Source organism: Ceratotherium simum, chromosome X, assembly GCF_057802395.1.
Source record: "Ceratotherium simum simum isolate JZ-2026a chromosome X, ASM5780239v1, whole genome shotgun sequence".
NCBI classification, from domain to species: Eukaryota; Metazoa; Chordata; class Mammalia; order Perissodactyla; family Rhinocerotidae; genus Ceratotherium; species Ceratotherium simum.
Genome location: NC_141940.1, coordinates 44,466,575 through 44,479,909, shown reverse-complemented (window position 1 = coordinate 44,479,909; position 13,335 = coordinate 44,466,575). Strand labels below are relative to the sequence as shown.

Below are 13,335 nucleotides of genomic sequence, written 5' to 3'. Positions count from 1 at the left end.
TTTGAGGTTTCTAAATGATCTGCTTTTTTCTGATTCTTTCCCTTTACCTTCTGTGTGTGTTCTTTTAGGTGTTATTGTACCTATTTTAACATTCATATATAATATAAAATGTAAAACAATGTCACTCTTCTTTATTTTTCTTTTGTTGGAAAATAGTTATTTTTCATAAAATATGTCATTCACATTAGCATGTAATGGGCTTTTTATTTTTTTTTAATTTTATTTATTTATTTTTTCCACCAAAGCCCCAGTAGATAGTTGTATGTCATAACTGCACATCCTTCTAGTTGTAGTATGTGGGACGCAGCCTCAGCATGGCCGGAGAAGTGGTGCGTTGGTGCGCGCCTGGGATACAAACCCGGGACGCCAGCAGCGGAGTGTGCGCACTTAACCACTAAGCCACAGGGCCGGCCCAAGGGCTTTTTATTTTTTAATGAATTAATAAACATTTAAAATTTTCTCAGTTTTAATTTCTTTCTTTTTTTTTTTTTTTCCTGAGGAAGACCGGCCCTGAGCTAACATCTGGCAATCCTCCTCTTTTTGCTGAGGAAGACTGGCCCTGGGTTAACATCCATGCCCATCTTCCTCCACTTTATATGGGACGCTGCCACGGCATGGCTTGACAAGTGATGTGTTGGTGCGCGCCCATGATCCAAACTGGCGAACCCCGGGCCGCTGCAGCAGAGCATGCGCACTTAACCACTTGCGCCACCGGGCCGGCCCCAGATTTCTTTTTTTTTTTTTTTGGTGAGGAAGTTTGGCCCTGAGCTAACATCTGTGCCTGTCTTCCTCTATTTTGTATGTGGGGTGCTGCCACAGCATGGCTCGATGAGTGGTATGTAGGTCCGCGCCTGGGATCCAAACCCATGAACCCTGGGCCGCCAAAGCAGAGTGCTCCAACTTAACCACTATGCCACCGGGCTGACCTCCAGTTTTAATTTCCAGTATGGTTTTTCTAAAAGTCTAGAGGTAACCAATGTCTTTACCTTCATCTTGAATGATACAAGGACCTTAAAATGCTTTAACTCTGATCACACCTCTCTCAGATTATATGCTATTGTCTATTTTTAGTTCTAGTTTGTTCTTCTCCATCCTCCTCCACATACACATAAAGTAGGTGTTATTATTATCTTCACAGTTGATGTTTGTTTAGATTTTCCCACATATTTATCAATATCTTTGTTGATCATTTGTTTTTGCATCTCAGATCTTCATCTGAGATCATATTTCTTTATCTAAAAGTATATCCTTTAGAATATTCTTTCAGTGAGAATCTTTTTGATGGTAAATTCTCTGTCTTTGAAAATCTTTACTACGCCCTTGTTCTTGAAAATTGGTTTTGCTGTGTGTAGAACTCTAGGGTGACGGTTAAATTCTCTCAGGACATTGACAATATTATTCCAGTGACTCCTCCTTTCCATTGTTGTTGAATCAGTCTAATTGTAATCTGTCGTTTCTTCTTTTCTCTCAGATACTTTTTAAAAATAGCTTTATTGAGATATAATTCACATAACGTGCAATCCATCCACTGGAAGTATACAATTTACTAGTTTTTAGTATGTTCACGGATATGTGCAACGATGAGCATAGTCAATTTAGAACATTTTCATCATGTCAAAAACCCCACACCCTTTCACTATCACTGCCCCATCTTCGTATTTAGGGATTCCTAAGTAACTCCTAATCTATTTTCTGTCTTTAGAGATTTGTCTATTCTGAACATTTCATATAAACGGAATCATAATATGTTGTCTTTTATAACTGGCTTCTTTTACTTAGAGTATTTTCAAGGTTCATCCATGTTGTAGCATGTATCAGTACTTCATTTTTTTTTGTGTGTGTGAGGAAGATCAGCCCTGAGTTAACATCTGTGCTAATCCTCCTCTTTTTGCTGAGGAAGACCGGCTCTGAGGTAACGTCTATTGCCAATCCTCCTCCTTTTTTTTTTCCCCAAAGCCCCAGCAGATAGTTGTACGTCATAGTTGCACATCCTTCTAGTTGCTGTATGTGGGACGTGGCCTCAGCATGGCTGGAGAAGCAGTGCGTTGGTGTGCGCCCAGGATACGAACCCCGGGCCGCCAGCAGCGGAGTGTGCGCACTTAACCGCTAAGCCACGGGGCCGGCCCAGTACTTCATTTTTTTAACCTGTTATATTTTTTTACATGACATAAAATTTATCATTTTAACTATTTCTGAGTGTATAATTCATTGGCATTAATTACATTCACAGTGGTGTCCAACCATCACTGCTATCTATTTCCAAAACTTTTTCATTACCCTAAACAGAAACTGTACTCATTAAGCAATAACTCCACATTCCTTCTCCCCCCCAGCCCCTGGTAATCTCTAATCTACTTTTCTGTCTCTATGAATTTGCCTATTCTAGGTACCTCATATAAGTGGAATCACAAAATATTTATCCTTTTGTGTCTGTCTTCTTTCACTTAGCATAATATCTTAAGGGTTCATCCATGTTGTAGCATATGTCAGAACTTCATTTTTATGGCTGAGTAATATTCCATTGTATGTATATACTACATTTTGTTCATTCATCTGTTGATGGACTCTTGGGTTGGTTCCACCTTTTGGCTAACATGAATAAGGCTGCAGTGAACATTGGTGTATAAGTATCTGTTCAAATCCCTGCTTTCAGTTCTTTTGGATATATGCCTAGGAGTGGAATTGCCATATCATATGGTAATTCTGTATTTAGCATTTTGAGGACCAAACTTTTCCACAGTGGCTGTACCATGTTACATTCCCACCAGCAGTGTATGAGGGTTCCAATTTCATCACATCCTTGCCAATACTTGTTATTTATCTGACTTTTTGATTATAGCCATCCTAGTGGGTGTAAAGTGGTATTTATTTCATTGTGATTTTCATTTGAATTTCTCTATTGATTTGTGATGTTGAATGTCTTTTCATATGCTTATTGGCCATTTGTATATCATCTTGGGAGAAATGTCTATTGAGATCCTTTGCCCCCACCTTTTTTTTTGGTGAGGAAGATTGGCCCAGAGCTAACATCTGTTGCCAGTCTTCCTCTTTTTGCTTGAGGAAGATTGTCCCTGAGCTAACACCTGTGCCAGTCTTCCACTGTTTTGTATATGGGATGCTGCCACAGCATGGCTTGATGAGTGGTGTGTAGGTCCACACCTGGGATCTGAACCTGCGAACTGTGGGAGACTGAAGTCGAGCGTCCGAACTTAACCGCTACACCACCGGGTTGGCTCCCCTTTGCCTGTTTTTTAATTGGGTTATTTGTATTTTTATTATTGGGTTGTAAGTGTTCTTTCTATATTCTAGATAGAAGTCCCTTAACAGATATATGATTTGTCTGGGAGGTACAACTAAGCTGGAACCACTTTAAATTCTTCACTTGAGGTTTTCCAGGTCATACCACTAGTGTAAATTTAAACTGCAGACCTACATAGAGCCAGCTTGTGGTTACAGATTCTTGGGGGAGGCTTTATTTTCTTTCATTCAACCCCAAGGTCAAGACCATCAAGTAGACCTGCTGTCCTCTTCAACACAGTGGGGTTTGTTTTTATTTCACATCCATACACTTTGGGTGTAGCTCTTGGGAGGTCTGTCCCAGTTTTCTAATACATCCCTTGCATATTCCACATATTGGGTGGACTCTAAGCTTTATCTCCTGCTTATCCCGCCCCTACCTTCCTTTGTAGCTCTTAGAGCCAGAAGTTCACAATTTCTAAGGTTTGGCAGAAAATCTTGGAGGAGAAAGCTCATTATTTTATTATTATTATTATTATTATTATTCAATGTTCCCACTTTCATTTTGTTTTTGGGAGCTGTAGATTCTTTGCTTTCATGCCAGCTCAGAAATGCACTTCAACAGCTGGATACAATGTAAAAAGCATTGCTGAGTTGGCAAGAAAGCAGGCAGGGTCATTCAGGCTATCTAATATGCAATATTTCTATAAATGGTAATCAGGTCATTGGAATTGAGAATGTCAATAAGCTGTGAGGCCAAGGTGATTTGTTGATATAGACATTAAAGTCTTCTGGCATGATATTGGGATTAGGGTTAGAGTAGAAGACTAAGTCAGATGCCTAAGTCCTCAGTGAATGTTTAGAAGTTACTAAGAGATTAGTAGTGAATAGATAGGGTATAGGTAAGTTAGGTAGTGAGGTTGGGTGGACCAAGTCTCAAAGGAGGTCTTTTTCTATACAAGGATGAAAGTGTAGTGACCTTTAAGTGTCAAGAGAAAGTAAGAATGCTCATCCCTTCTGCTTGCCCTGTGGTGCACAGGAGTGAATGAATGATGAGTAGTATGTGATTGACTGTCCCTTCCCTTTGACGTCTCTCTTAACTTCATATTGTTTTTGTTCATAAACTGGCTAAATTGCGACACAAATGAATTCTGTGTTTATACTTTGTAAAGAATGGGAAATAATAAAGCATGCTTTTCCCTTTCTTGTAATAACTCAATAGACTGAGTTCTTCCAGGCAGGGACTGAGCCTGGAACCCAAGTATTTAGTAACACTATTCATGGCACATAGAATGTAAACTTGATGAGAGCAGGCCTTTTTGTCTGTTTTTATTCACTGCTCAATAAATATTTGTTTTGTGAGGGAATGAATGAATAGGAACTGCTCATAAATGTTCATCGAATCAATTGTGGTATACTGGAGTAGTTTTCATGATGCTGACTAGAGAGTTTCTTGCTCAGCTTGGCAGGAGGGAAGGGGGCCTACGTTTTTCCTTTTTCTTTTCTTTTTTTCTATCTTTTTAAAAATATTTATTGAAGTATAATATACATACAGATAATTGCCTATATTGTTAGTGATCATCTCAATTAATTTTTATAAACCAAACACATTTGTGTGAATATCACCCAGATCAAGAAATAGGGAGCCTAACTTTTAAAAGCCTTACTTCAGAAAAGTCATTTTCGTCTGGCCCCGTGGCTTAGCAGTTGAGTGCGCGCACTCCACTACTGGCGGCCTGGGTTCGGATCTCGGGCACACAGCGACGCACCGCTTCTCTGGCCATGCTGAGGCCACGTCCCACATACAGCAATTAGAAGGATGTGCAACTATGACATATAACTATCTACTGGGGGTTTGGGGAAAAAAAAAGGAGGAGGATTGGCAATCGATGTTAGCTGAGAGCCCGTCTTCCTCAGCAAAAAAAAGAGGAGGATTAGCACGGATGTTAGCTCAGGGCTGATCTCCCCCGCCCACCACAAAAATAAATAAATAAATAGAAAAGTCATTTTCATATAATTTGGTGGGAGCCTGATTATAGTGATTCAGATGTGGTAGTTAAGTATTTGCCAGAAAGGCAATTGTAAAGTCTTAGATGCATATGAGTTTTCCCTTTCTAGATATGATTAAAGGAGGATGTCAGATTTCCTATAATGCTGGAGCCTAGGGCAAGTGATTGTGTGACGCAAATTTCATATCCAAAATGATAAATAGTGTTGCTAATGGATCATATCTTAGGGATGTGAGGTAATGAGTTTTTTACTGAAAGTTATTATATTTTGTATAGAATATGGCAGACTTGGTCATAATATGTCTTCTTCCCTTAAAAAAAAAGATCTGATATCTAAATTCATGCTTTTCACAAATATATCCAGAGTCTTTGTGAACCCATTTCTAAGTTGAGGAGAGGCAACATGGAATGCTGTACTTTAGACTTCGAAGTTTAGAGTCATGACTCGCAAAATACAAGTTTGTTTAAAGAAAGTCTTTGTCTTTGTTGCCTTCTCAAGTCCTATTAAATAATTTACTTTTTCAGTTTCCTAACATCTAGAGTAGGTGTTAGCACATTTTTTCTTAAAGAGCCAAGTAGTAAATATTGAGGCTTGACGGCCATACTATCTCTGTCACAGCTACTCTGCTGATGTAGCGCAAAAGCAGCTATAGACAATACATAAACGAATCACTGTGGCTCTGTTCCAATACAACATTATTTACAATAACCAGCAGTGGGCTAGATTTGACCGGCAGGTTGTTATTTACCCATCTTTGCCATAGAGTATTATTTCTTTGTCTGATAGACAGATGTTCTTAATTTAATGAACTTCACTTTATTGTTTTTTTTTTCTTTTATGTTTTATTTTGTGGCTATCATTTTTTTTCCTTTTATGAAAGAAAAAAAACGGCCACCCTCTGGTCATGAAGGTATTCTCCCTGTTTTCTTCTAGAACAGATATCGACAAGCTTTACCTGTGAAGGGCCAGATAGTAAATATTTTAGGCTTTGTGGGCCATACAGTCTCTGTCACAGCTACTCAGCTCTGCTGCTGTAGTGAGAAAGCAGCTATAGACAATACATAAATGAATGAGTGTGGGGCCGGCCCAGTGGCTTAGCAGTTAAGGATGCACGCTCCGCTTTGGCGGCCTGAGGTTCGCAGGTTTGAATCCCAGGCGCAGACTGATGCACCGCTTGTCGAGCCACGCTGTGGCAGGCATCCCACATATAAAGTAGAGGAAGATGGGCACAAATGTTAGCTCAGGGCCAATCTTCCTCAGCAAAAAGACGAGGATTGGCAGCGGATGTTAGCTCAGGGCTAATCTTCCTTACACACAAAATAAATAAATAAGTGAATGTGGCTATGTTCCAATAAAACTTGATTTACAAAAACAGGTGGACCGTAGTTTGCTGACCCCTGATCTAGAATAAAACCTCAACAAGTGGACACTCAAAATGAAATAGTATAAGAGAACCAATCATTCAGTAATTTAAGTAACAAATTTATTGTGTGTGCTATTTGCCAAATGAGGGCTAAATGGTTAATTAAATTATGGTGTATCCACTCACTGGAATATTAAGATCATTGAAAATGATCATTTTGAAGAGCAAACAACATGGGAAAATGATTTTAAGTGGGAAATCAGGATAAAAGTTTTGTTTGTGTTGTCGGGGGAAGAGGGAGAATCTCCCTCTGCCCTTTCCCTTAAGGTTCTTATGGCTGGCCAAATAATCAACAAGACAGGTTAGCAGGAGAAAATAATACCAAGTTTAATAACATGTATACATGGGAGAAACTCAGAAATGAGCAACTCGTCCCTCTGTCTAAGCTGCTTGCTTAAGTATTGCAGCTAAAGGCGAGGAGCGTGTTGGGGGTGGGTAGTGGCCTGGGACTTCAGAGGGCAGGAGGACAATTCTTTTTGGGGTCATCTATAGATAATGTGGTCAGGGAGAGACAGAGTTTTTGATAAAAAGGGCTTGGTGCCCCTCCCATTGTAACATCTATTTTACATTATCTTTATAGCCATCATGATAGAAGATCTGTTCCAGGAAGGAGCCACCATGTCAAATTCTTTAGGCAGTTAGTGGGGGAGGTCAAATGTCCTTCAGAGAAAACAATCAAGGTAAAGAGATATATTTGAGGGTGGCCAAATTTTGATCTCCCACAGTGTCTTAATAAATATGGACTACTGTAAGGAATACATGGATTTTTGTTAGGTAGAAGGATGTTTTTTCAAATTGTCTGCAGTGTTTTTATATTCCAAAAATAACTTTAAAAATGGCATAATGGATACCAAATAAAACTATTGTTTTTTATGACTACTATATAGTATGAAAAAGAGAAGCTTTGTAAAACTATTGTTCATTGAAGTCCTGAAGCCTTTTTACTTAATCAGTATAAGATTGACATTTGAGGAAAATGTGTTGCTGCTCTGTTGAAGATATATTGTCATTTCTGTTTTTGTTAATTTTTATATTTTAACAGTGCCCCTATGTCTGCCATTTGTTATATTTACTTACCAAAAAAGAGAATGGTGAGTACTTTCATTCCAGTTGTATGACATTCACTCTGTGGAATTAGCATTTGTATTGGCCTTTATAAAGTTGACTATTAGCATTAGTTCTGTGACAGGATTTTGTGGGAATTACTTTTTAGTACTTTTATCTAAGAGCATCTGCTTAATGGCTTAACTGAACAGAGGGTTAATATTCTTGATGTGTTGTAAGAAGAAGCTATGTGAACCACATGGTTTCTTTTTATTCTGAACCGCATGCGTAGTATTTCTTTCCTTTACCTTTTTTAGTTAAACCATTTCGTGTGAGAAAACTGCTTGATCTTCAGGCCAAAATGGTGAGTACCGAAAAGACCTAAAACTGGCCAGTGTACTGTGTGCTAGGCTTTGGGGATATAAAATCGAATGAGTCATTATCTTCAAGGAACTTGTTGTCTGGGGAGCTCGGTCAACAAAGCAAAAAATCAGAATCAGACTAGGGTCAAGAAGGAGTGGTGATGCTTGTAAGGAATTTTAAGGGATGAATAGGATTTAACTAGGCCAAGAAGGAAGAGAAGGGCACTCCCGGCAGAGGGAACAGCATGAGCAAAGACATGTAGATGTTGAACAGCAGAAACTGTTTAGGGAACTTGGTTGGTATGGCTGGAAAATACGTGTCAGAGAGTAGTAAAAAATGACTATTTTATTAAAGTGACTATTTTTTTTGTGGATGTGATCTAGGAAAACATTCTTTTCTGGGTACTTAAACTTCAGTATATTCCCTGACCATTATCTCTTGTCCTTAACAGCTCTTTTGCATTGTTATTTCCACTATATCTGCCAGGTAACAGAAGTCTGTGAAGCTTTGGGTATAAAACAATAAAACCTATTGCTTTCCTATGCCTAACTGCTGAAGCCTGCATAACCTACCTGAAGGCATTCACATTTAATGAAAAACACAAACACATGTGTACATTCGTGCTTTTCCAGTGTGAGGTTTCCTGTTAGTACAATTCAATGATTGATCTTGTTTTATAGCTTCCTTTTTTGGTTCTATGGGTGCCATATCTTTTCTTAGCTCTTTGAGGATATTAATAATAATGTTTTTGTCTAAATTGAATTTTATTTCACATGAATAGAAATTGTGAAAAAGATTTACATTTTTCCACGTTAACAGCAAAACGTTTCAACAGAATAAGAAAATTCTTTTTTTTTTTTTTTAAAGATTTTATTTATTTATTCTTTCCCCCCAAAGCCCCAGTAGATAGCTGTATGTCATAGCTGCACATCCTTCCAGTTGCTGCACGTGGGACGCGGCCCCAGCATAGCCGGAGAAGTGGTGCGTGCCCGGGATCCGAACCCGGGCCGCCAGCAGCAGAGCGCATGCACTCAACTGCTAAGCCACGGGGCCGGCCCGTGAATAAGAAAATTCTTACCACAAATAAAATCTTGCTGTTTTATGTTAACTGAAACGACAGTGTATGTTCAAGTTAAAAAAATGCTTCAGTATATGATTGTCTAAAAATTTTAAGCCTAGACATTAAATGTATGTCTTCATTATTAACATTCTATATAGTACATTACTAAATTATTCCATTATCAATGCCAATTTATAAAGATGCATTCATAAAATTGTTTTGATTAGCTGGATTTTGGTGAATTTGGTTAAGTCCAACAGTATAAAACCAAGAAGACATAGCCATGCTCACATGTAACTGAACATATATAATGGCAATACTCATAATCAACATATGCTAGCAAATATATTGGATCTGTGAATTTCCAATACATGCACAGGCATGTATCCCCTCTATACCCATCTGTGGGGGAAGAGGGAGAATCCCCCTCTGCCCTTTCCCTTAATGTTCTTATGGCTGGCCAAATAATTAACAAGACAGGTTAGCAGGAGTAAATAATATCAAGTTTAATGACATGTATACATGGGAGAAACCAGGGACACTGCGTTTCTCAACACCATAGCAGAGATTCTCGTCTTAAATACCATCTTCAGCTAAAGACAAAGAAGGATATTGGGGGTGGGGGGAGTCAGTTATGGGAGATTACCACTGAAGCACAGTAAACAAGAGTAAGGTTATTATGCAGATTTAAGGCCTCACCTTCCACATTGATAAGTTTCTAGAAATGAGGTCATCCCCCCTCTTCCCAATACAGAGAGGGAGATACCTTTACAAATGGAGATTTCCCTTATAAATGTAAATGTTTGTCTGGCAACTCCTTGTAGGGCCATGTAGAGAATGTGGCCAGAGAGACAGAATTTTTGATAAGATGGGCTTGTTGGTGCCTTTCCTATTGTAAAATCTATTTTACATTATATTACAGCCATCAGATAGTAACTCCTTCCTGGAACAGATCTTCTATGTCAAATTCTTTAGACAGTTAGTGGGGGAGGTCAAATGTCGGTCAGAGAAAACAATCAAGGTAAAGAGATATATTTCAGGGTGGCCAAATCTTGATCTCCCACACATCCTTGCCCTATAACTCCTAATCCATGGAAGGAAACAAAACATGGAAATTGTCTTTCTGGTAGCAAGCATGAATGGTGGGAAGTGGAGCAGGCATGTTGTTATCTTACGTGCACCAGGCCCTGTTGAGAGCAATCTTTGGGACAGGAAGGAGGAGTTAGTTCTTATCTTAAGGGTTGGTGAAGATGGTTTCTGGGATTGTCCCCCCACTAGCATGAGCCTGTGTGACTTGGACTGTGATTTTTTTTTTTCTGTTCCTAGCTTTGTCTCTGTTTCCTCAGAGTTCCTTTCTTTAGTTTGTTTGGTCTTTCATGGTGGAGTCTTTTCTCAAATGCTTGGTAAACCTTGGTTGTTCATATTTAATAGTAAAGCACTAAAATGGTGATTGGAAACTTATGTGTGTGAGCAAGACTTGTTCATTGTAGGATCTTGATGTTTCATTGGGGAGCCTCCCAGATGACTGTGTTATTTTTTCCCAGAGAGGAATTCTCCTCTTTCCTGCCTAGGGGTTCTGTTAGTCAGCCTTCTCCAGAGAAACGTAACCAATAGGATGTGTGTATATATGTAGAAAGAGATTTGTTATAAGGAATGGCTCACATGATTATGGAGGCTAGCAAGTCTAAAATCTGCAGGGTAGGCTAGCAAGCTGGAGACTCAGGAGTGCTGATATTCCATTTTGAGTCTACAGGCAGTCTGCTGTAGAACCAGGAAGAGCCAGTGTTGCAGATAAAATCTGAAGGCAGTCTGCTGGAGAATTCTCTCTTGCCTGGGGGAGGCTGGTCTTTTTGTTCTGTATAGGCCTTCAACTGATTGAATGAGACCTACCTACATTATGGAAGGCCATCTGCTTTTCTCAAAGTCCTCCAATTTAAATGTTAATCTCATCCAAAACACCCTCACAGAAACACCCAGAATAATGTTTGACCAAATATCTGGGTACCCCGTGGCCTAGCCAAGTTGACGCATATAATTAACTGTCACAGGGGTATAAACCTGGCTACTAGCACTCTGGGACATAAGCACTGGAAAGGGATGGGAAAGATCCTAGTACCCTCCCTCAGCTGTGCCTGCTGAGTCCAGCTTCATCTTCAGAGAGTAGAACCTTGATGTTTGCCAATGTAGTGAAGGAATTTGGAGTTCTAACTGCTTCACATGTAGGCTTTCAACAATCTTCCTGTTTTCTGTCCCTCTTGGATCTCTGCTTTTCAGAGATATCTAGTTCCTCAAATTCCTGAGCCTCTCTGGGAGTTCTCAAGCATGAATCTGCTGCTTTTAAGGCTTTTTCTGTTGCTACTTTTGAGTTTGTTTTCTCTGTTCTGCTAAGTTGGTTACTATTTGCCCATCTTCATTCTAGGTTCCAAAGTCTTGTTGAGATCTCTCATTTGCTTTGTCTCCTCTCTTGTTCTCTTTGAACTTGTGCTTTATGCCTTTTTCATTCCTTTACTTTTTAGTGGGGCTTTGGGAGGACCCAGAGTTAAACACGTATGTTCAATATGCCACGTTTAACTGGAGGTCTCCTTTTAAAAAAAACAGAGAATATTAACTTTTTAACAACAAAGATAGGTTTAGTTAACTAGACAATAAGTTCTAAAGGTCTCGCCACTACTAAATATTTGCTCTACCAAAAAACATTCCAACTCAAAGGAAACACTCTGATACTAATTGATAGTGAGTACAGTGATCAGAAGATATTTCAACATAGATAAACTGGATCATTTTGATTTTGTTATAATAAATTTAATTTCAAGAAGCTGTTATAAAATAGGAATACTGTGTTTCTAAGCCCCAGTTTCTGCCTTTTTTTGTGTACAGTATTTGATTCAACAAAATTGTAATATAATAAAACAATTTGGTTACGTCCTTAGAATTCATTTTAGTGGTGTGCTTTCTCTGGATAGCCAGATATCTCAAACAGAGGTATCCAGCAGTAATAACTTCTGTCATTGTAAAATTAATGTTAAGATTTGTTTCATTTATATCAAGCTGCTTGACTGCTGCATACCAGTTGTTAGATTTCCCAGTTAGTTCTCCGGGAATTCTGATAAGAAGGTATTAATATTTCCTTTGCTCTGTTTTCTTGGCTTCCTTTTTTGTCCTCCTGCCTTGCTGTCTAAATCAAGAATGAGTAAACTTTGAGTCCTGAGTATGCTGCCGGTGAGAGTAAGCCATACTAGCAGGTATAACTGGTAAGCCTAAGGCATAGGGGCAGAGAAGGAGATTAAATAGGAAGAGAAGAAGGGAGAAGATATAAGGAAGAGGTAAAACAGGGGAAAAGGTCACAAAAGAGAAGACCACAGTTTGGTGAGGGTTGTTTTATGAGAGTTGATTTAAATGTCTGGTTATTCATTCCTTGATTTTTTGAAGTATCTTCCTATAGCTACATCACATAGTAAAATTAGGGTCTGAATATATATTTAATCTGTTTATTGTTACTTTTTTTTTCCTTACTTGCCACAGAATTGAAAATTGAAAACTATTTTATTTCAGGGAATGCAGCCTCATCTCCAGGCTTTGTTGTCACTATATAAGTTCTTTGTTCCTACTTTGATTTCTGTATCTTTGCCTGTAAGGAAGAAGGTAAGGAATTAAGGAGCTATAAGTCATATTGAGATTGAAATATGTTATTTTGTATTGTTAATTTATAGATTTGGACTAAAATGTTTACAGCAGACTGTTTTAAGATCTAGCATTGTGGCACTGTTTGGGGGAATTTTTTTTAGGGATTGGCACTTCGTTTTGATTCGATTTGATGTATTTAATAGTTTCCTGATCAGAAAAAAAAAACTTTAGATGGAATTGCATGGGTGCAAAATATTTCATAATATACTTTCAAGTAATGAAGAGTTTTAGATTTTATGTTGCTCTGAGTTGTGGGTACTTACTCTCATGTACTTTACGTCCAAATTTATAGATCTATTTTAAGAATTCAGAGAATCTATGGAAGACGGCTCTACTTGCTGTGAGGCAAAGGAATCAAAGACCTTCTCCAGAACCTTTAAAGCTGATGTTAGGTCCAGCTAATGTCCGTCCTGTAAAAAGAGTAAGTATCTAAAACCTCAAATGACTTGTGTGGACTTCTTTTATTAAACCCAAACAATAACCATTCATGTGTTGGAAGAGATTGTAGATATTT

At 38.6% G+C, this 13,335-nt stretch overlaps 1 protein-coding gene across 1 annotated transcript in view; it reads left to right on the top strand.

The window, feature by feature from the left end:
• CENPI (centromere protein I) overlaps nt 1–13,335 on the top strand; it is a 68,702-nt gene that overhangs the window by 22,868 nt on the left and 32,499 nt on the right. Inside the window, exons 7-10 of the mRNA XM_087426812.1 lie at nt 7,713–7,761; nt 8,032–8,078; nt 12,690–12,779; nt 13,114–13,242. Coding sequence (XP_087282938.1) covers nt 7,713–7,761; nt 8,032–8,078; nt 12,690–12,779; nt 13,114–13,242 — 315 coding nt within the window. The remainder of the gene's footprint in view (nt 1–7,712; nt 7,762–8,031; nt 8,079–12,689; nt 12,780–13,113; nt 13,243–13,335) is intronic.